This window comes from Arvicola amphibius, chromosome 5, assembly GCF_903992535.2.
Source record: "Arvicola amphibius chromosome 5, mArvAmp1.2, whole genome shotgun sequence".
In the NCBI taxonomy this organism is placed as follows: Eukaryota; Metazoa; Chordata; class Mammalia; order Rodentia; family Cricetidae; genus Arvicola; species Arvicola amphibius.
The window spans coordinates 138,534,749-138,554,535 of NC_052051.1; the positions used below are offsets into that span (position 1 = coordinate 138,534,749).

Below are 19,787 nucleotides of genomic sequence, written 5' to 3' on the forward strand. Positions count from 1 at the left end.
TTAAGGCCCAGGAAGCTTCTCAAGAAAACAGGGTGGAAAGAGTTTTAAGGTCAGAGGAAATAGATGGCTACAAGGGAAGACTATCTTCTGGACACAGCAGGGCAGCTGCACATAGGAACTCACAGTTGTTCTGACATCGTGCAGAAGACCTGGGCAAGCCCAAGCCAGACCAAATCTCAACATGAAGAGGATAGTTGGGCATGAATTCCCACCCCAACTTGAGGAAATATTTGTCTGAAAGAGGGAAAGTCATCTTTCTCTAAGGGTAGAGCCCCTAGTAAGTCAATCATACTCCAATGAAAGGCCACATATCTAGGATATTTAGGCTGCACAAATCTGTCTTGGTGGATTTAATTTTTTAGAGGGATGCAAAGTTAAGTGGACAGAGAAAGAAGTGCACCTGGAAAAAAGTTGAGAGGGTAGAAATGATCAAAACGCACTGTACGAAATTCTCAGACACAAAAAAAGTATTTTTAAAGACTATGGAGTTATAAATGGAGCAAATGTGTTAAGAGTTACTTGAAAAGGAGATGTGTATTGGGGAGTGTGACAGCAGTGCCAGTATGTTAAGAGTTGCATGTTGGGGAGTCTACCAACAGTGCCTATCACAGGCACCGGGCTGGAGTGTAGTCTGTTCTAAGGTATTAACTACTGAGAAGGCTCTAGACAACCAAATTTCCGTGTAATGATCCCATGCGAAACTCAAAATGCAAAGAGTACTTAGCCCTAAGTTGTACATTTTGGGAAGATGCACAGCTGATGTCCTCTCTGGGACAGTAGTTATCAGGAGCAAGAGGGAAGTTTTTAGAGAAAGTAGTAATGAAGTGTGGATCAGAAAGAGCACTTCAACATGCACAGAGACGAGGGCATCACAGTCTGTTGGGGCAGCTGGCCCAATCCCTGCGTTCAGGGGCGTGGCTGCTCCAGCGGGGTAGCATTGCCCTTGAAATAGGATTGGGGGCCGGAAGGCAGCCCCTTCTTGGCGCTCGCCCGCGCTCTCCTTCTGCTCCGTTGGACCCTTGGTTCTGTGAGTTCCCTTATCTCCCTTTGTATTAAAATTAAATAATTATAAAAGGACTATTTTTGGTTATTTCCAATCTTCGCCACATCAACAGTCATTCACCCACTCCATCTGCTCCGTTACCTCTGAGAGTTGCCACTAGCTCTCTTGCCAAGTTGAAGAGGCAGGCATGAGAAGGTCAGGTGTCTTTTTCCTCTTAGTCATCACTGTGTTCACTCACCGGTCCTCAGGAAAGTTGACTCCAGATGCAACTTGACACCTAAATCTGTGTTCTATTCTTTATCTTAAAAAAAGTTTTCTTTTCCAAAAAGACAGGCTAAGGTTCCCAGATATTAAACTACTGATAAGAAATCCAAACAGAAGAGACAGGACAGCAAACAAGATGGATAAGGGAAATAAGAATAAACAAATATACGTGCTACAAGGTCGTTAACTGAGGTCATTAACTGATTTTAGCCTGGTCACTAGGGTTCTGGTTAGAAGGGACAATTAGAAAAGAAGAGGCATCAGGCATGATGGCATGTGCCTTTAATCCCAGCACCCAGGAGACAGAGGCCATTGAATCTGTGAGTTCCAGGTCACCCATAGCCACACAGAGAGACTCTGCCTCGAATTAAGAGAAGGATGAGAAAGGAAGGAAGCCAGGCATATTAGTACATGGTAAAGCAGGAGAGTTTATCAGATCAAGGCCACACTGCGCTGCATAGAGAGCCCCTGTCTCAAAAGGAAGAATGAGAGGAGCGTGGAAGCAGTCACAGAGACAAGAATCAAATGAAAATGGCATTTTTAAGAAAAGAATTATTAGTACTACTAACATTGATATGAGTAGGGATAGAGTTTCATATTCAAAAGCTTGGGAAAAAACTTAGTTTCTCTAAAGAATTTATGAGGCCCTGAAAGTATGAATCTAGCAAGTTACTGGTGCCCAAGCAAGCAAGTTCAGAGGATATTCCTGTATACCTACCAATCTATATACCCCAAGCCTTCCCTCCATGTTCCAAAAAGAACTGAGAGCTTATAGCAACAACTGGTCCATAGGTATGTGGACACGCCCTGGTCAAGCCACTGCCCAGAATACAGCCTACTACTCTATCAGGCGCCACAGGCATAAGAGGGTCAGCTAAGTGGAAATATCACAATATAAGGAAGGAGAATAGAAAAGGAGACTCAAAGCTGATAAAGTTGAGGCTCACAGAAGTAGACATGTGGATGCCAACATTTAAAAGAACTGTGTGGAGCTAGAGAGGTGGCTCAGTGGTTAAGAGCAGTTCCCAGCACCCACATGGCAACTCACAACCCTCTGTAACTCCAATCCTAGAAGATCTGATACCCTCTACTGGCTTTCCATGGGCACTGCATATATTTGATGTACTAACATACATATAGGCAAAACACTCATATACGTAAATTTTAATTTAATTTAAAAATAAAGGAGTTATGCTGTAGGAGAAAAGAAACTGGTGTGGTCAGTTTTGAATGACCTTCATTTAAGATGCTGGTACAATCGAAAGATGCTATTGGACAGAAAGGTCTGGAGTACAGGCCGGGACTCTACACAGTGGAGAATTGGTCACTGAGATGTGATCATCCACTTAATGAATGTGCGCATGTACTATGGTAGCCCCTGAAGATGCAGCCTCTGCTCAGCTTAGCTTGCACCACTCTCCGAGCCTTTAGACATAAATGAGCCTTTCACAACCACCTCATTAATTCCCTCTTCTTTGTATGACTGTTCGGTATAAAGTGCAAGGCTGAGGAGCTGAAGATGTAGCTAAATCAATAGAGGGTTTGCCTGACATGCACTAGAGTGTTATGCTCAGCACAGAAGAGACTAAGATGCTAATGTGTACCTGTAATCCCAGTGCACAGAAAGTAGAGACAGGAGGTTCAGTGGTTCAAAGTCATCCTTGTCTGCACAGTGAAACAAAGGCTAACCTGGGAGACATGAACTTCTGCTTCAAAAAGAATTAAAAGCAAATTAAAAAAATAATGAACAGCCGGGCGGTGGTGGCGCACGCCTTTAATCCCAGCCCTCGGGAGGCAGAGGCAGGCGGATCTCTGAGTTCGAGGCCAGCCTGGTCTACAAGAGCTAGTTCCAGGACAGGCTCTAGAAACTACAGGGAAACCCTGTCTCGAAAAACCAAAAATAAATAAATAAATAATTAATGAACAGAGAAGACGGACAAGTTGGAGGAAAAACTCAGGTGTGCTGGTGCATGCTATTAATCCCAGGGAAAGATAGGAGGATCTCCATGATTTGGGGGCCAGCCTGGTCTACAAAACAAGCTCCAGGACAGCCAGGAATACATAGAGAGAAATATAAGGGAAATAGAGATAGGCAAAAAGATAAGAAAGGGGAAATGTCAACAGAGAATCAGCTGAGTTTCATTTCCTAGAATCCAAAAGAAAAGTGAATTTACCAAATATATTAGTGTCATATCTCCCAGGCTATCACCTGAGGAAAAGTTATAGACTTTAACATTAGGGCTGAATCTGATGAGCTTCCAACAGAGCTTCTATCTCCACTGAGCATCTGAATTGGTACTGGCACACAGATACCTAGGAAATGTCCCCAAGTTCTGGCTCAGTTGAGCTGATGCTGTGATGTAGACTCTCGTACAATTTTTCACCAGCCTGGTTTTTGTGCTGGTGGCGTTGAAAACTACTTTAAAGAAAAAGAGTTGTACCATCTTTTGGTTGTGCCATCCTCTTAAACCCAGGATATTCAAAAGAGAAAGAGTGAAGCAACTGTTTGGTAGACCAGTTAGCTAATCCACATTGTGTACAAATTCCAAAGCACCATGGCATACAAAATAAATGTATGACTGTTTTATTCATCAATTTAAAAATTAATTGAAGGAATTTTTGAGACATTTGCTAAAAGCCAGTAATTCTGGAAGGCTGGTAGAGAACAGAGAGCAAACAGAGCAGAGTTTTTCAGCCAGAGACACTAGCAGTCTTAACATCAGGCATGGCTGTCTGACATTAACATTAACATTAGTCTGACTCCTGTCTTACTGCATGATTTAACCTTTTTGTGTCTCATCTGTGAAATCTGGATGAAAATGCTGGCTGCGCCCAACTCACGGTTTCCTTGGGAGGTCAAGATGGGATAATAGATGTGAGAGCACTTTGAAAAAAAAAAAGATTGAAGAGCTATAAAAATGTAAGATTTATATGGCTGTCAGCTTCTTTTCCCCAAAGATGGCCCTAAAGATAGTGATTAGCAACTGTAAAGACCTGTGAGGAACCAGCATCCCCTTCCACACTGAGCTCGCAAAGACAGTATCCTTTGATAAGTGCTCACAGCTACTATCTGAAGGTCTAATGCTACTTGCAACTCCGGCTTTTTCACAGCTAGCCTTGTACCCAATCTATAATAGATGCAGTTTCCAGAGTCTTACAAATCCTGCTGACAGTTGCTAACCAGACCAGCTCTCTAACGTGAGACTGAAAAGAGTAAAAACGTTGCTGCTATAAGAGTTTTTTTTTTTTTTAAGTAAGCTTAATGTCACGTGGTTCTCATTCAGCTGTTAATGTTGTGACATCGACCTATAGAGAAAGGGGAAGGCAGAGATCTGAGGAATATCTGTGAGCGCAGGCAATGCTGCAGGTCAGAGAAGTCTAATTCCCCAGGCAGAAGATAAAGGAGTACCCCAGATCTGAGCCAAAAGCACCACCAGAGTTCAATGATTGCTTCGAGGTCTCTCTGAGTACCCGGATATGCCTACCTACACACCAGACACCATGCTGGATCTACAATAACCAGAGCAGAAGCCCTTGCGGTTACCTGTCCCGAGAGAACAGTAACGCCTGCTGTGGTGGTTGCTGAAGTCTCACAGGGTTCTCTTTAATCATGCATGACTCTCGATGTTCAGAGTTGAACTACATCTTTCTTTTGGTTTCATGTTGTCCTTAGATACAAAAAAAATATTAGAAAATATAGTTCTTTGTCACAAATACAACATACCTAATGCTTGAATTTCTTTGTTACTAACAATTTGAGTTCAGAGAGAAAAAAAATGGAACGATGGATCAAGTCTCAACTAGGAGTTAAGGCAGGTGTCGGGTAACCAGTGCAAGTACCCGAGGGAAGATCGGTTACCTTCCCCAGTTGTCTGCGTCTGCTCTACTCTGGTTACCATCAGGGAGAAGGCGTTAATGCATCCTTGATCTGCCCACACCTTTTCTGCCCTTCTCAGACCGAAGTACAGAGCCCCAAGGCCAGCCACTCCTTCATCCTATACCACCTCCACAAGACTCGTGTCCTTTCCCATGTAAGATAATAAAGCAATAGGATTTTTGAAAATCCTAAGATTTTCATGGGCATTCTCATCCATGCATGAGTCACTTGTCTTGTTCACAGATTCTTTGGGGGAAGTTTGTTGTACAGAGGAAAGTGGCCAGGGTTTCTCTGGGTACTCCATCCTTGGCTTCTTACCTAATGAAAAACATCCACATTGAAGAAACACCTTTCTCAATCCAGTGTATGCAGATCAGGCTTCTCACATGGAAGGTAACCAAAGCTAGGTACAAAAGGAATAGTTTTATGGTCATTCTAGTACTAAGGAGATAGAGGCAAGAAACTCAGGAGTTCAAGGTCGTTAGCTATATAGAGAGTTGGAGCCCAGCTTGAACTACATGAAATTCTATCTCAAAAATAAGTAAATAAATAAATAGTTGAATAGTTGCTGGACCTTGAACAAGCTAGCTAACCTCCACGGATCTCTTTCCCTATCCATGAAAAGCAATTTTTAAAATATAGCATCTTTTTTAGCACCACTAAAAATGTAATGGCAGGTCCACCAAATAGAAGATGGCATAGTTCATTTGTTTTGCTATTACTGAGACTGAATAGCTCAATAAGGAAGTGCAGTGGTCTCTGTCCCCTGTGAGCAGAAGACAAGAGATCTCAGCAATAGGCATGTACGCATCATGGCAACCCAAGCACAAGGAAGGGGATGCTTAGCAGGTCACCTCCAACAATTTCTACTCTCTTCTCAGAGGAAGCAGCACTCATCAATAAACCAGCAAGTAGCAGTGCACTTTTCAAAATTACATGGAAATTTTTGCCACTTTTATTCTGCTATAATAACAGGCAAACAAAGCGGTTGTTTCTTTCTCCTGTTCTCAAAGACATGCTGTTGACAATTACAGTTTCAGAAGCACAAAGCAAAAAGCAAAAAAAAAAAAAAAAACTATCCAAAAACTCAAGATGAAAGGTAAAATTAGATTTCTTTTTAAACCCCGCCCTCTGCCAGTCTCTAGGTAATGCTTCAGCCACTTTAACGGTGGGAGATTTTCTATGCCGTAGTCACTGTGATGAAGAGACATAATAAACAACTGAATAGCTTAAGACTTAACTGTAAGATTATTTTTTTCAAGTAGCTTCTCCAAACATAATAACTTAGCTTCCAAAAAAAAGTAATCACTGCAAATATTTGAAAAGTCGAAACTGCAAGGGCCTGGGAGATTAACAGAATTGAACATAATAGCCCCTTCCAAACCATTTCCCAGGGACTAGAAAAGAAAAAAATAAAAAACTTTCAGTCTTAAGAGAGCATTCCAAATATATTTTATTTATTCAATGAAGAAAGAAGACTGTGGAGTTCTTATATTCTTTTTTACAGAGAGTCTTCTGAGCTTTAAGGGAAGCATATGTCTAGAGGCACAAAATGAGTGACTCTTTGGCTCCCAGAAAAAGTAATCTCTGAGAATATCTGAAATGTTAAACGCTATGTAAAAGGTCTTTGTAGAGGTACAGACCCAAACAAACTCTCAAAACAATAATCATTTTCAATGGATCTCAGCATTGACCTGTGCAAAGTGGATATGTCTCCCATGCCTCAGATGGTTTGTATAGAGCACATCTCAAGATCCAGTGCCTGACCGTCCCTAGGGAGGTCACTGAGACCCCGAGAGTGGGAGGGACCTTTCCTGTCTATTGTCTATCCTTCCTTTGTTGTATATATGTGCATGTATTAATGTTAACCTCATTTAGTGTAATTGCTTAGCTTCATTATCTATGGCCTCTTAGGCAATTCACACGGCTCATACATTCCAGAGGAGATGCGGTCAACCTCCGTGCTCAGTCCAGGATGCCAGCATTCTCCCTGGCCTGGCATTCAGGCATGGAGTCAGGAAGAAGGCTCTCACTTGCTTTCTGTGCTGAGCACCAGGCCTGGGGTGCTGTGTTGGGCAAGAATGCAGAGAATGGATAGAAGGTAGAAGGTACTGCTTCCAGCCAACACCACAGGAAGTTAGCCCAAGTTCCAGATCCCCTTCACCTTCTCCCAGTCCCAGAGCAAGGCGCAGAGGGAGAGAAGTTTGGTCTTTGCTTGACTTCCTTCATCTTCCCATAACTATCTTCCCTCTCAAGAGTCTGGAGATGCCATAACTGAGGTAGTTTACTCTCCTCTGGGCTCTGGGATCCCAGTGCAACACACCAGAAACGAATCCCACTGCAGCACACTAACAGGCAAGTTTCTTTACTCTCTGAGCTTTGGGGCTTCCTTCTTAAAATGGTGAAAATCATTACAGAAACTCCTGGGTTATAATAGGATTGCATTCCCATAAACTCATTATGCAATGAAATTATCATGGAGCTAAATGTATTTAAAGTGTTCATACACCTAACTGACTAAGCTTCATGGCCTAATCTAGCCGACCTCAAATGCACTCAGAGTGCCTTCATTAGCATTTGCTTCTGTAAAATCAACCAATATGAAGCTTATTTTAGAAGAAAGTGTTGACTATCTCCTGTGATTTATTGAATGTCTCAGCTGTTCAACTATGACAGTGTCTGACTAGGCGCTGTGGCTCTCATTTATCACAAAGCAAGGCTAGCCCCAGAAACAAATCAGAACTTCATATACCTTCCCAGTGTAGCCATGACAGTCCATGCCACTGTGAAGTTGAAACTGGTAAGTTGAACCAGGGTAAATCAAGTGCCTTCCGTGTGTTCTCAAAAGAACAGAGATTGAACAAGGTCAATAGTGGAAGTGCCTAGTCCCACACCCAACACACAGTGAGTCAGAAATGTGAGACAAACCACCAGACCCATCACCTTCGTCATCATGGGTAGTAAATAGGAAAAACTGGTCCCTGTTTCCAGCTTCCCTGGACTGCTCAAACTTCTAACCCTCCATCTGTCCTAAGACTTAGTTATGAAGAGTGGGCTTCGCAGCCAAAGGGGTTTTACCTAGAGCAAATTTTAAACCTCTGCTCTAGGTTTCTGTTGACATAGGGTCTTACCTTATAGCTCAGGCTGGCCTCAAACCCATGATCCTCCTGCCTGAGCCTCTCAAGCGCAGAGATTGTGGGAGTATGCCACCACACCCAGCTCTTAACCTCTTTAAAGATGCATTTTTTTCACCCATGAGGTAAAGATAATTGCATCTCCGTCATAGAAACTGGACACGATGAACAAAAAGAGGTCGATGCATAAGTGTCCTGCAAATCTTGTTCATTCCAAAGAGACTCATCTGCTCCTTGACCCCCACCAAGCCTTTGTTTTCCTGGATATGTACTTTAGCTCAGCACAGCTGTTCATGATGGCTCTGCCCTCTCTTACCATCCCATCTCTGAGAACCCCATTCATCCTTCCAAGCTCTATTTATCTTAGAACTTTTGTAACACATTCTCTGACCTCAGTGATTTTTCCTACCAAAGGATTCATGTAGTGCATACCTTCTTCTTCTTCATCATCTTCTTCTTCTTGATTTATGGCTTTTCTATTTTTTTATTAATTTTATTGAGCTCTACATTTTTCTCTGTTCCCCTCTCTGCCTCTCCCCTCCCATTCAATCCTCTCCCATGGTTCCCATGCTTCCAATTTACTCAGGAGATCTTGTCTTTTTCTACTTCCCATGTAAATTAGACCCATGTAAGACCCTCTTAGTGTCCTCATTGTTGTCTAGGTTCTCTGGAATTGTGATTTGCTTTATGTTTAAAAACGACTTACGAGTGAGTACATGTGATAATTGTCTTTCTGGGTCTGGGTTACCTCACTCAATAACTCTATCCATTTGCATTGCGTATCTTCTATTAGGGAAAATGAGAGCTGAAAACTCAGAGAATCCCAAGAACATTTCCTGCATCCACTGCTAGACTTACTAGAAACCAAGGTGTCAGTCAGTAACAAGAAGAAAGAGTTCTAGTCACAGGTTACAGAAAGCAGTTTCTCAGCAGATTTTCTGAGTCTCTTGCACTGTACTCTCTGTGGCATCTGAGTACAGTCACTACTAACCATCCAGAGAGTCAACTCCTCCAGGCTTGTTCAGGAACAGTTCATAATGGAAATATGCACTTGTTCATTGGCAAATAAAAACACACTGGGGCTTTGGCTGTGTTGACAATCTAGAGAGCCATTGAGCGTAGCCACGGGTATCTGCATGGACAGTGATATACACTGTCCCACCGTCCTGTGCCCACTGCCTCTCCACCCACTCAGAGAAAGCCACAGTAATTGCTATATGCAAGCACTGTTCAGTTCTGAACCGCTCTACTCTACAAAGGATACTTGTCAATTTAGTGTGCTCCCTAAGCCCTTCACAATCTGACCTCAACTCTTTTTCTAGGCTCTTCTTTTGGGGCAACTGTCTCATGTTTCTTGCTGTCCCCAAAGCCTACCATAATATTTCCTGTCTTCTTCATATTGCTTTATCTGGGGTACTTTCCTCTCCCCTCTGGCTGGCCTGGAGTTCAATATGAAAAAAGATCTGGCTGTCTTCAAACTCACAGAGACCCATCTGTCTCTGCCTCTGCCTTTGCCTCTGCTGAGATTAAAGGCGTGTGCCACCACACCAAGTTGGGAATCCCCTTTTAAACTCCTTCACTGGGTGAATCCTACATACCCTTTAAAACCCAACCCCAGGGGCTCAAGAGGAACCTCAGTGATTAAGAGCATGGACTGCTTTTCCAGAGTCCTGGAGTTTGACTTCCAGCACCCACATGGCAGCTTACAATTGGTTATAACTCCAGTCCCGGGGGATCTGACACCCTCTTCTGGCCTCCATAAACGCTACACATACATGATACACATGATATGTACACATGCAGGCAAAACATTCATACATATAAAATAAATATAAATAAATAGATAAGATAAAATGTAAAAATCCCAACCCAAATGGTGCCTGGTGAAGATCTCTACCGATCCTGTGCAGACATAGGTCAACACCCCATTCTCTCGTGAGTTCACAACTGTCCAGCTTTTCACAGAGCACTTCTTCAACCATCCATCCTTCCCCACAAGATGGTCAGCATCATGTAATCATCCTGTCAAGCTTGACTGTGAATAACCGATGAATTTTATTTAGTGAGCTGATGAAAGAAAACAGATACAAATGAAGGAATGAATGAATCAATGAGTGAGTGAATGAGTGAATGCTGATATTTAAAATAAAAGTATCATCTTTTCAAGACTTTCCAATGACTTTGTGGTTGGAATTCACTCTTGGTGAAGAGACACAGAATAGCAAAGTCATGTTTGCAAAATGTGGACAAGAAGTCAATACTCGGTCCAAAGTAACAATTCCCCTAGAAAAATTTAAAAACAAAGTATGCTTTTTTTTCTTTTTGCCCCTTTTACTTCCAAACAGAGATGATTACCAAAGTGAGATTTGAAAACCTTAGTAGGCATCTTTATTGTAATAATAATTATTATTATTATTTATTGTTTATTTTTGAGACAGGGTTTCTCTGTAGCTTTGGAGCCTGTCCTGGAACTAGTTCTTGTAGATCAGGCTGGCCTTGAACTCACAGAAATCCACCTGCTTCTGCCTCCTGAAAGCTGCGATCAAAAGCATGCACCACCACCACCTGGTGGTCTTAATTATTTTCAACTTTATAAAAAGCTACAATCCTAGACTTGAAAAATCCTGTATCCAGGAGCTGCAATTGTTCTCTGAACTTCCACCATCATAATTAGAAGGCTCATAGACCTCTGCAAAGCAGAAGTAATACAACTTTTTAAATTTTTGTGTGTAGGTGTTTATCTGCACACATGTCTCTAAACCACATGTGTGCAGTGCCTGCAGAAGCCAGAAGAGGTGCATGCCATTAAATGATCCCACCTTCATAAAGACCAAAGCCCAGAAAAGATATCTCTTGGAGAAATCTCTACTTGCTTTATAGAAAAGGTTCTGGTCTTAGTTAGGATTTCTATTGCTATGAAGAGACACCACAGCCATGGCCATGGCCACTCTTTATAAAGAAAAAACATTTAATTGGGGCTTGCTTCCATTTCAGAGGTTTTGTCCATTATTATCATGGCAAGAAGCAAGGCAGCATGCAGGCAGATGTGGTGCTGGAGAAGGAACTGAGGGTTCTTATATCGGGCTTCTCACACAAGAGGAAGTGGTCTGAGACACTGGGCATGGCTTGAGCATATATGAAGTCTCAAAGCCCGCCTCCACAGTGGCATACTTCCTCCAACGAGACCACACCTACTCCAACAAGGTCACACCTCCTAATAGTGCCACTACTTTTGGGGGCCATTTTCTTTCAAACCATCACAGCTCTCCAAGGCCTACTTCTCACCTTGACTGTCTTTTTTTTTGGGGGGGGGGGGTTGAGACAGGGTTTCCCTGTAGTTTCTATAGCCTGTCCTGGAACTAGCTCTTGTAGACCAGGCTGGCCTCGAACTCAGAGATCCGCCTGCCTCTGCCTCCTGAGTGCTGGGATTAAAGGCGTGCACCACCACCGCCCGGCTTGACTGTCTTTTAATAGTGCTTATTGGCCAGTACAGGGCTGACCAAACCACAGGTAAAGCCGAAGTGGAAGAGACTGTAATCCAACTGCAAAGAGCAAAGATGAAGAAGTAAGTAAGCATCCTCTGAGTGTGACTGAAAGTGAGTAGCTTGTATTTCTAGTGGATATTAAGATAAACATTATGTGAAGAAACCATACGGTCAAGCAAAACAAAATGAATTTTCCTACCACCCTCCAGTCAAGCCTCTCTTACCTGGCTCTTGAGATTCTGCAAAAGCCATTTTGTACATTAGTAATGGCCCTGACTTCTGGGCACCTTAGGCCACCTATCCCAGCCAGACGGCCAGCCTCGGTTAAGTCCCAAGAGTGAGCAATAGAAAGTCATTGCAGCCTAACTGTTCCAAGCTTGATGCTGGGGTACATAGATCAAACACTGACAGGAGCATAAGGGACATAGAGTCAAGGCTTCCACACTTAGGCATCACCATATAACCTTGTTAGGCAGTGCTCATCCTCTATGGGCAGGTGTAGAGTAAGGAGCACGATCAGACATTCTAGAGTGTTTTTAATGTCCCTCAAAGCAGGCTGCTCAGCTACTCTTTGGATCTTCCTTGCAGGGATGCTGCAGCAGGTACTGCCTATGGGGCTCGGGGTGCTGCCTGATGGAGATGAGAAAGCCTTTAAGCGTTTGCCTTCCTTAAAAAAAAAATCTTCATTGCATCTCCGAGAGGTGCCCAGTTGGTGTTTATCCTCCACAGTAGCGCATCAGGTTATTTATCGTCCTATTTCGTGATGTATTTTATAAAGTCATGAATGGTTCATTAAACTAAGTTTGGGTATTAGTCTCCTGACAGCCACCTACTCAACTTAGTGAGGGGGGAGGGGTCCTGGAGGCCATTGGCATGGGTTCCAGCCTCGCAGCCTCCTTTCTCCACCCCCTTTCCCCTTCTGCCCTCCCTCCTCCGCACCCCTCCCTCTGGTTATTTAGGAGATTAGAGTTCATTAATTAAATCCTGTGCTTAGATCGAACTGTAACACTATTCCAATCACATTTATCTTGCAGGCGGCAGCGGAGATGGCAACCTCGCTGGAAACGCGCGGGGGAGCCTGAAGTCGGCAGCTGGAGACGCACTGCTCTGCGTGCTCCATCGCCCCACCGCCTCGCAGACCCTCCATCTTCCTGCTCAGTTCCGGGCCAGGCTCGCCCCTGACCCCGGGGTGGGGTGGGGGGGGCGGCTCCCACTTCTCCCGGGGCTCCAGGTGGTTCCCCACCCCCTGCCCTCCGCGACTCAACTGCCTGGGTCCCCCCTCCCCCGCCACACACACTCACACGCGCCCGCGAGCACACACGCACGCACACACACACACTCACACGCCAGCAGGCTGCTGGCCGCTCAATGAACCGATTTCCCCGGTTTCCCTGAACCCAGCCTAGCCCGGGATGAGAAACTGCAAAATGGCCCGAGTCGCCAGTGTGCTAGGGCTGGTCATGCTCAGCGTGGCCCTGCTGATTTTATCGCTTATTAGCTACGTGTCCCTGAAAAAGGAGAACATCTTCACCACTCCCAAGTACGCCAACCCGGGGGCGCCCCGAATGTACATGTTCCACGCGGGATTCCGGTGAGTGTGGGCCTCTGTTTGAGCGCCCTGGGGTATTTCGGGTCGGTGGTGTGTTTGGGGGACAGTCAGAGAAGGGTGTTTGGGCTTCTCGGTAACTGCGTGGTCCTTTCACTCTTTTTCTGCTTCTCCCTTCCTTCTCTACTTTATTTTTTAACCCAAAGCCCCCTAAAAGCCTTTGTCCTAATCGATGTGATTGAATTTCTCCTATTCTTCCTCTGCGTCCCCTCCCCCATTTTAAAACTGAAGTGTTTGTGGGAGAGAGAGAGAGAGAGAGAGAGAGAGAGAGAGAGAGAGAGAGAGAGAGAGAGAGAGAGAGAGAGGATTTTTGGACGGCGGGAGGGGTTGTTGAACCCTGAGATGGGCAAGGCAGGAGGTGGGCGCCCTGGCTGTGCGCTAGCGGCGGGCTCCGAAGGCCTGGCTGGGGCGATTTAATGGCGCAGGCGCCAACTGCTCTCACACCCCTCCCCTCCTCCCCTTTCTCATCTAATGATGCGCAGGTTTATTCTCTTGAAGCCCCTAGGGCTTTTTCCTCGACCCTTCCCCCGCTGCCACCCGCCTCCTCCTTTCCTGGATTTCTGCAATTCTTCGGCCCCTGCGGGAAGCAAGCCTTCTGCTGAGGGCCGCCCACCCTCGCCCGGTCGAAGTCACCGCGGGGCGCTGCTCGGGCACAGCTCATCTGGAGCCCCACCCCTACCTGTGCCCGCAAGGAGCTCTCCCCACACCGCTTCCTGATGGGCGGGTGGTAACCACAAGCTGTACCCAGGGTACCAAGCTGGGCCGGGGATGTGGAACCTGAAGAAGCCAGGCCTGGACAGAAGAGCCTGGCTGCAGGCAGCCTCTTAGGGCTGAGGGTGCAATCAGACTTGGGCTCGGGAAGGAAAAGGTTAAGGCTGGAACCCCCACCCCCACCCCCTTTGCCCGAGTCTCGAATTTCTTCTGCCCTTTCTCCAAAAATTAATTCACAGGGACTGGCCTGGGTAGCCGGGTCTGGCCCGCGAAGGCTGCTGTCCGCGGTGCTGACTCAAAGTCCCCGCCGCGCCGCGGACAGCAGCCCTGTACCCGGCTCCGACCCTGGATGTCTGCGTGACCGCCATCTTTTTTATGGTCTCTCTTACACCCGGAGGGCTGGACAATGAGGAAGAATTTCCCTTTTTCTTCCTTTCTTCCGGGTGTGTGTAAAAGCAGAGAATGTGCCAAAGGAGAGGGACTGTGCGGTGGGGCCTGCCCCTGTGCCAGCTGCCCCCCTCCGGTTGTGGCTGGCGTTGTCACTGCTCCCTGGGTTCCCCTTGCTGAGGCCAGCGTCTCTCTGAACTCATGCTCCTCTTTAGGTCACAGTTTGCGCTGAAGTTTCTAGACCCGTCATTTGTGCCCATTACGAATTCTCTCACCCATGAACTCCAAGAGAAACCTTCTAAATGGACATTTAATCGGACAGCGTTTTTACATCAAAGGTAGGATAGGGAGAGAGGTTGGTTTTAATTTTGTTGTTGCTTTTAATTTTGAAACTCAATAAAACAAACAGCATGAAAACAAAGCCAGAACCATCAAAAAGTAAACAAAAACAAAATACACCTCACTTCACCCACCTGCACCTATATGGGTTTTGTCCTCTCCTAAATGCAAAAGGAGGTGATGAGTAGCCATCCTCCCAAATGTTTGCAGTGCCCTGAGGAAGGCTCAGGATGGTCAGCATCCTTCTGAATTTGGTCTCGACCGAGCACCATGATTTGAAGTCTGGATGCACCAAAGTTGTCTATTTTTAAAAATTAAAAAAAGGTCATTACAAACAGAAGATCCCTTACTTTTAAAAAAAATGTAATTATACAATCTTATTGAAACACAGAAAATATAATGCAGCCTTATGGCATACCTAGTGGAGATGCCGGCCTAAATATATGTATGATTTTGTTTGAGTTTTGCCTGTTTGTTTTCAGTAAGGCCTTCCCAGCTTTAGTGGTTGTAGTAGACTTTTTTCACAAGAAGAAGTTTTGTCTTTATAGTTTGGTTTTGTTTTGGGAGGGAAGGAGAAGGAGATTAATGAAATCTTAGTGGTCCTGGTCTTAGAACTACAGCCTCCCACACACCACACCCCCCCCCCCGTGGTGGGATTGCTATGCCACTCCAAGCAATGTGAGCCATCTAGTGTATTCATTAGTGCTGTGAATACATGCTTCACAAACCAGAGAAGGAGCTGTGGTTTTGCTCAGCTATTTATTGTCACTGTACTTTTTGAAAAATTATAATCTACTAGCAGAATCAGAGGAAACACACGGTTTCAGAAAACAAATGTTGGGGTGCTTTTGAGAAATTATTATAATCATAGGATTATGATTACAGCTGTATGAGTAGTTATGCTTAATTATAAACTAGTTTGTGGCCATTCATTGTAAACCATGGAAGGGCTTTTCAGCTCTGACCTTTGGGATTTTCATCTAAATTTAATTTTGCAGACAGTCCAGATAGTTTTGATAGAACACCTTACAGCAGTCCACACCAAACGCATCTCTAACTCAATTACAGTGTTTTTCTACACTAGGCCGAGTATTCCTAGCTATCAATCCAAAGAACGCTGCCTTCTCAAAGCTTCCTACTTTTCAAGCCATTTCTTAGGAAACCTTCAGTTAATTTCATCGGTATCATCTGAAGTTGCCTTTATAACCGCTTTAAGAACTGTGCCATTAAGGAAACCTGGAGAGGCTGTGCTAGTCTGCCTTGTCCTAGAATCTGATAAGATTTCTTGTCCCCCTGCTGGGTTTCAACAGAAGGCACGAGGGTTTCACTTTGTCTTCTTGTTCCTAGAAAACGTGAAGCCCAGTGGCATGTTACCTGTCTCTGGACTATTTTGAGTACCTGAGACTTAAGAGGTAACAATTATACAGGGAGCTCCATGTCAAATCCAGCTGAAGTCAATTCTAAGTATCACTTTTCTCTTGGGTTTTTTCAAAAAAAAAAATTTTGATTACCTGTACCCTACTATATTGTAATTCCATATAATCAAGCAGAAAAATAGGTCCATGCTTCATTATTCAGCAGGTCTTAGTGAGATTATCATCTTGTTTCTAATAAGTATTTGGCCATACCCACTGCTCTTCCCATTCTCATATTTTACTAATAGTACTGTACTGTGTACCAACCCGTATCTATTTAGTTTGTATTTGGACACCTGTAGTATTTTATATTCCTGAGCACTACACTCTAATAGCAAACAAGTAGTCCCTAGTTACGAACACGAGTCACCAATGTTTGTGCATTAATGTGAGCTCTTTGAGGTCTGTGTAAATTGTCTCCCTGTATTTTCTAACACAGTTTGGTATCTGCCTCCTCTTAATCAAATACACTCTTTGAGCAGACCGGAATACCAAGAAATAGTGGCCAAACTGTACATTAAATTTACTAACATCCAAAGATTACATTCAGAACTTGACAGATATATTGTCATGCCTTTACATTATAAAAAACAGTCCGCCCTTTGGAGTCCACAAATATGAATGTATGTTCATACTTGAATTGAATGTGCTTAAGACTTGTGTCTGACTTAAGTAGAAGCATAAGAAAGAAACTTGGTTCTTTTGAATGGAATGCATTTAATGAATCTCTTTTTATTTTAGGCAAGAAATTCTTCAGCATGTCGATGTAATAAAAAATTTCTCTTTGACCAAGAATAGTGTTCGGATTGGCCAACTGATGCATTATGATTATTCCAGCCATAAATATGTTTTCTCTATTAGCAATAACTTCCGCTCACTGCTGCCAGATGTGTCGCCCATTATGAATAAGCGTTATAATATTTGTGCTGTGGTGGGCAACAGTGGAATCTTGACAGGCAGTCAGTGTGGACAAGAAATAGATAAATCTGATTTTGTTTTTCGATGCAATTTTGCCCCTACGGAGGCTTTCCAAAAAGACGTTGGGAGGAAAACCAACCTCACAACTTTCAACCCCAGCATCCTGGAAAAATATTACAACAATCTTTTAACCATTCAGGATCGTAACAACTTCTTCCTCAGTTTAAAAAAAAGCTGGATGGGGCCATTCTTTGGATCCCTGCATTTTTCTTCCACACTTCTGCAACTGTAACCAGAACGTTAGTTGACTTTTTCGTTGAACACAGAGGTCAGCTAAAGGTCCAATTGGCTTGGCCTGGAAACATAATGCAACATGTCAACAGGTGTGTATATTTTATTACATTTAACTCATACCCCACCAGATGGCAAATCAATATTGTAATCTCCTGGGCATGGGAGCTATCCAATTCACTAGATGTTGTGGTTAGTTTAGTTCTTGAGGAAAACTCTTATCTTTTTAATGAATGAATGAATTATTCTAGTTAAAAAGTTCCGTTTATTCCTAACTGGTACCAAGTGCCAATGAAAAGATTGTTTATCGCTCACCCTGTTTTATTTTCTTCCCCTTCTTAGTGCACAGTCATGGAATTGCCACAAAACAAGAACCACCCTTGTGCAAATAGGCATATCCCAGTAACACTAGTACCTAAATCATACAAAGCAATTTTTAAAGAAAATAACAATTTAAAAAGAAAAAATGATCATTGACTTTAAATATCTTTTTTATGTTCAGGTGTTTGTAGACCTGTAGGACTGAGAACCCCCTGGATAAATCATAAATGGCATAATCTGCCTTTGTGATGAAATGTTTGCATATTTAAGGAGCTCTGTGCTGTCTGTGCCTTATGGCTTGACAAGGAGACTGGATGAAGATTCAGCATTTTTTATTTAATCTAGCAACTTTCAGTTCTGGCTGTTTATAAAAATCGGTGTTTTAAAATACAATATTACTACCTTGACTGTGTGTGACACTCAGTGTGGTGAGGGGAGCAAGGGACAAGCACTTGGTGTGTTTTTAACAACTTCTCAGATCATTCCAATATGGCAGTCAGAATGAAACAAACCATCCAGGGCCATTTTAAAGGAAAGATCAAGTGTAGCGCTTTCTCTTTGGTTTGTCTGAGTATTGCCTCAACTCCCGTGCCCTCCTATGTAAGGAACCCGGGCGTCACATCAGACACAGATCTTATCAGTTCAAGTGGGTTCTAGAAGAACCAGCATCTAGATGGGCATGCTCTAATAGATAGTCCCTTCCTGTTATTTCCTAAGATCTTCCAAATTTATAATATGTTTAGTTGAACTTCCATTGAAAAAGAACTCGTGGTCTAGAAAATTAATGTCTCCACAAGGAAAGGCAATTGTACTATTTATAGCCCCAGCTGGGGCCTTCTCTGTGAGAAGGTGTGTGTGGAGAATAATTACAAGGGTAACATACACACCCTGGTACCGTTTCCAAGAATGAAGAGGAAATAGAACTTGACTCCAATATTTAATGACTGAATACAGCCCAAAGTCGTTACTGAAAATGGGGAGAACCCAGGTCACCTACCAACCTATCCCAAACCTCTGACTTCATCATTTTGTTCCCTTCTGCTCCATTTTTTATTCAATTGTCATGACATTTTCACATCTCATCTAGAAGGGGGACAGGCCAAGGTAATGGGGCTGGAAAGTGTTTCTATCCGTGAAAACTAAATGGTCTAGACAAATCTAGCTCCCAGCCCTGCCTGTTAACTTATCTGACTGAAACCTTCAGCACCGCCACTGAATCTACATGAACTTCTCATTGCCAGGTACTGGAAAAACAAGCACCTGTCACCCAAACGGCTGAGCACAGGTATTCTCATGTACACTCTCGCATCTGCCGTCTGTGAAGAGATCCACTTGTATGGATCTGGCCTTTCGGATTTGACCCCAACACAAGGGAGGATCTCCCATACCATTACTATGACAAAAAAAGGAACCAAATTTACCACCAAGTGGCAGGAGTCTCACCAGCTGCCTGCTGAGTTTCAGTTGCTCTACCGAATGCATGGCGAAGGGCTCACCAAGCTCACTCTGTCACACTGTGCCTAAGAACTCCAAACAGAAAGTGCCAAATGGCTGTTTTAAAAGTGCCCCCCCCCCCAAAAAAAACCAAATTGAATAGTCTCCAGAATAGAGCCCCAAAGACAATCCAGCAAAGCTTGTCTGCCACTCACACGGAAGGACGTCTTCTCTCTCTCGTCTGCACTGCTCTTTGATTGGTCTTAGAAGAAGACTTAGGACGGGTGCATTGAAGCCACCTGCGTTAGACTTGATTGGGAAAGGTGAGGTTGTATTGGGAAGTATGCTACACAGCGAATGACTTGAAATAGTTCCACATTTGTGTTTTAATAATAAACTGACTCCCATGTGGATGAGTTGCTGTCGTCCCATCCATGGCTGCCGTCTCCTCAGCCCTACTTCGATATAGTCCTTGTAATCAGAGAATTCTGGCCAGTTTCAGTGGGATCTCCTTTGCCAGGGGGATTGGAGACTTCAAAAACAAAAACGAAAATCTGGTTTGCAGGTTTCTCTCTCTCTCTCTCTCTCTCTCTCTCTCTCTC

The 19,787-nt window shown here is 43.9% G+C and overlaps 1 protein-coding gene and 1 long non-coding RNA gene across 5 annotated transcripts in view; one reads left to right on the top strand and one right to left on the bottom strand.

The window, feature by feature from the left end:
- The window catches only part of LOC119814702, a 58,591-nt gene extending 49,777 nt beyond the window's left edge, over window positions 1-8,814 (bottom strand). For all 4 annotated transcript variants that reach the window (XR_005285452.1, XR_005285450.1, XR_005285453.1 and 1 more), the window contains exons 1-3: window positions 7,897-8,814; window positions 5,463-5,547; window positions 4,812-4,935 (exon numbers count right to left, since the gene is read on the bottom strand). This is a non-coding gene — a long non-coding RNA (uncharacterized LOC119814702). The remainder of the gene's footprint in view (window positions 1-4,811; window positions 4,936-5,462; window positions 5,548-7,896) is intronic.
- A 3,021-nt stretch (window positions 8,815-11,835) lies between these two features.
- Window positions 11,836-19,275, top strand: St8sia3 (ST8 alpha-N-acetyl-neuraminide alpha-2,8-sialyltransferase 3). Its single transcript, XM_038331488.1, is given in 9 exon segments — window positions 11,836-11,843; window positions 12,798-13,054; window positions 13,057-13,354; window positions 14,683-14,805; window positions 16,963-17,365; window positions 17,368-17,522; window positions 18,993-19,090; window positions 19,093-19,151; window positions 19,153-19,275. Coding segments are annotated over 9 exon segments (1,524 nt in total).
- The last annotated feature ends 512 nt before the right edge of the window (window positions 19,276-19,787 follow it).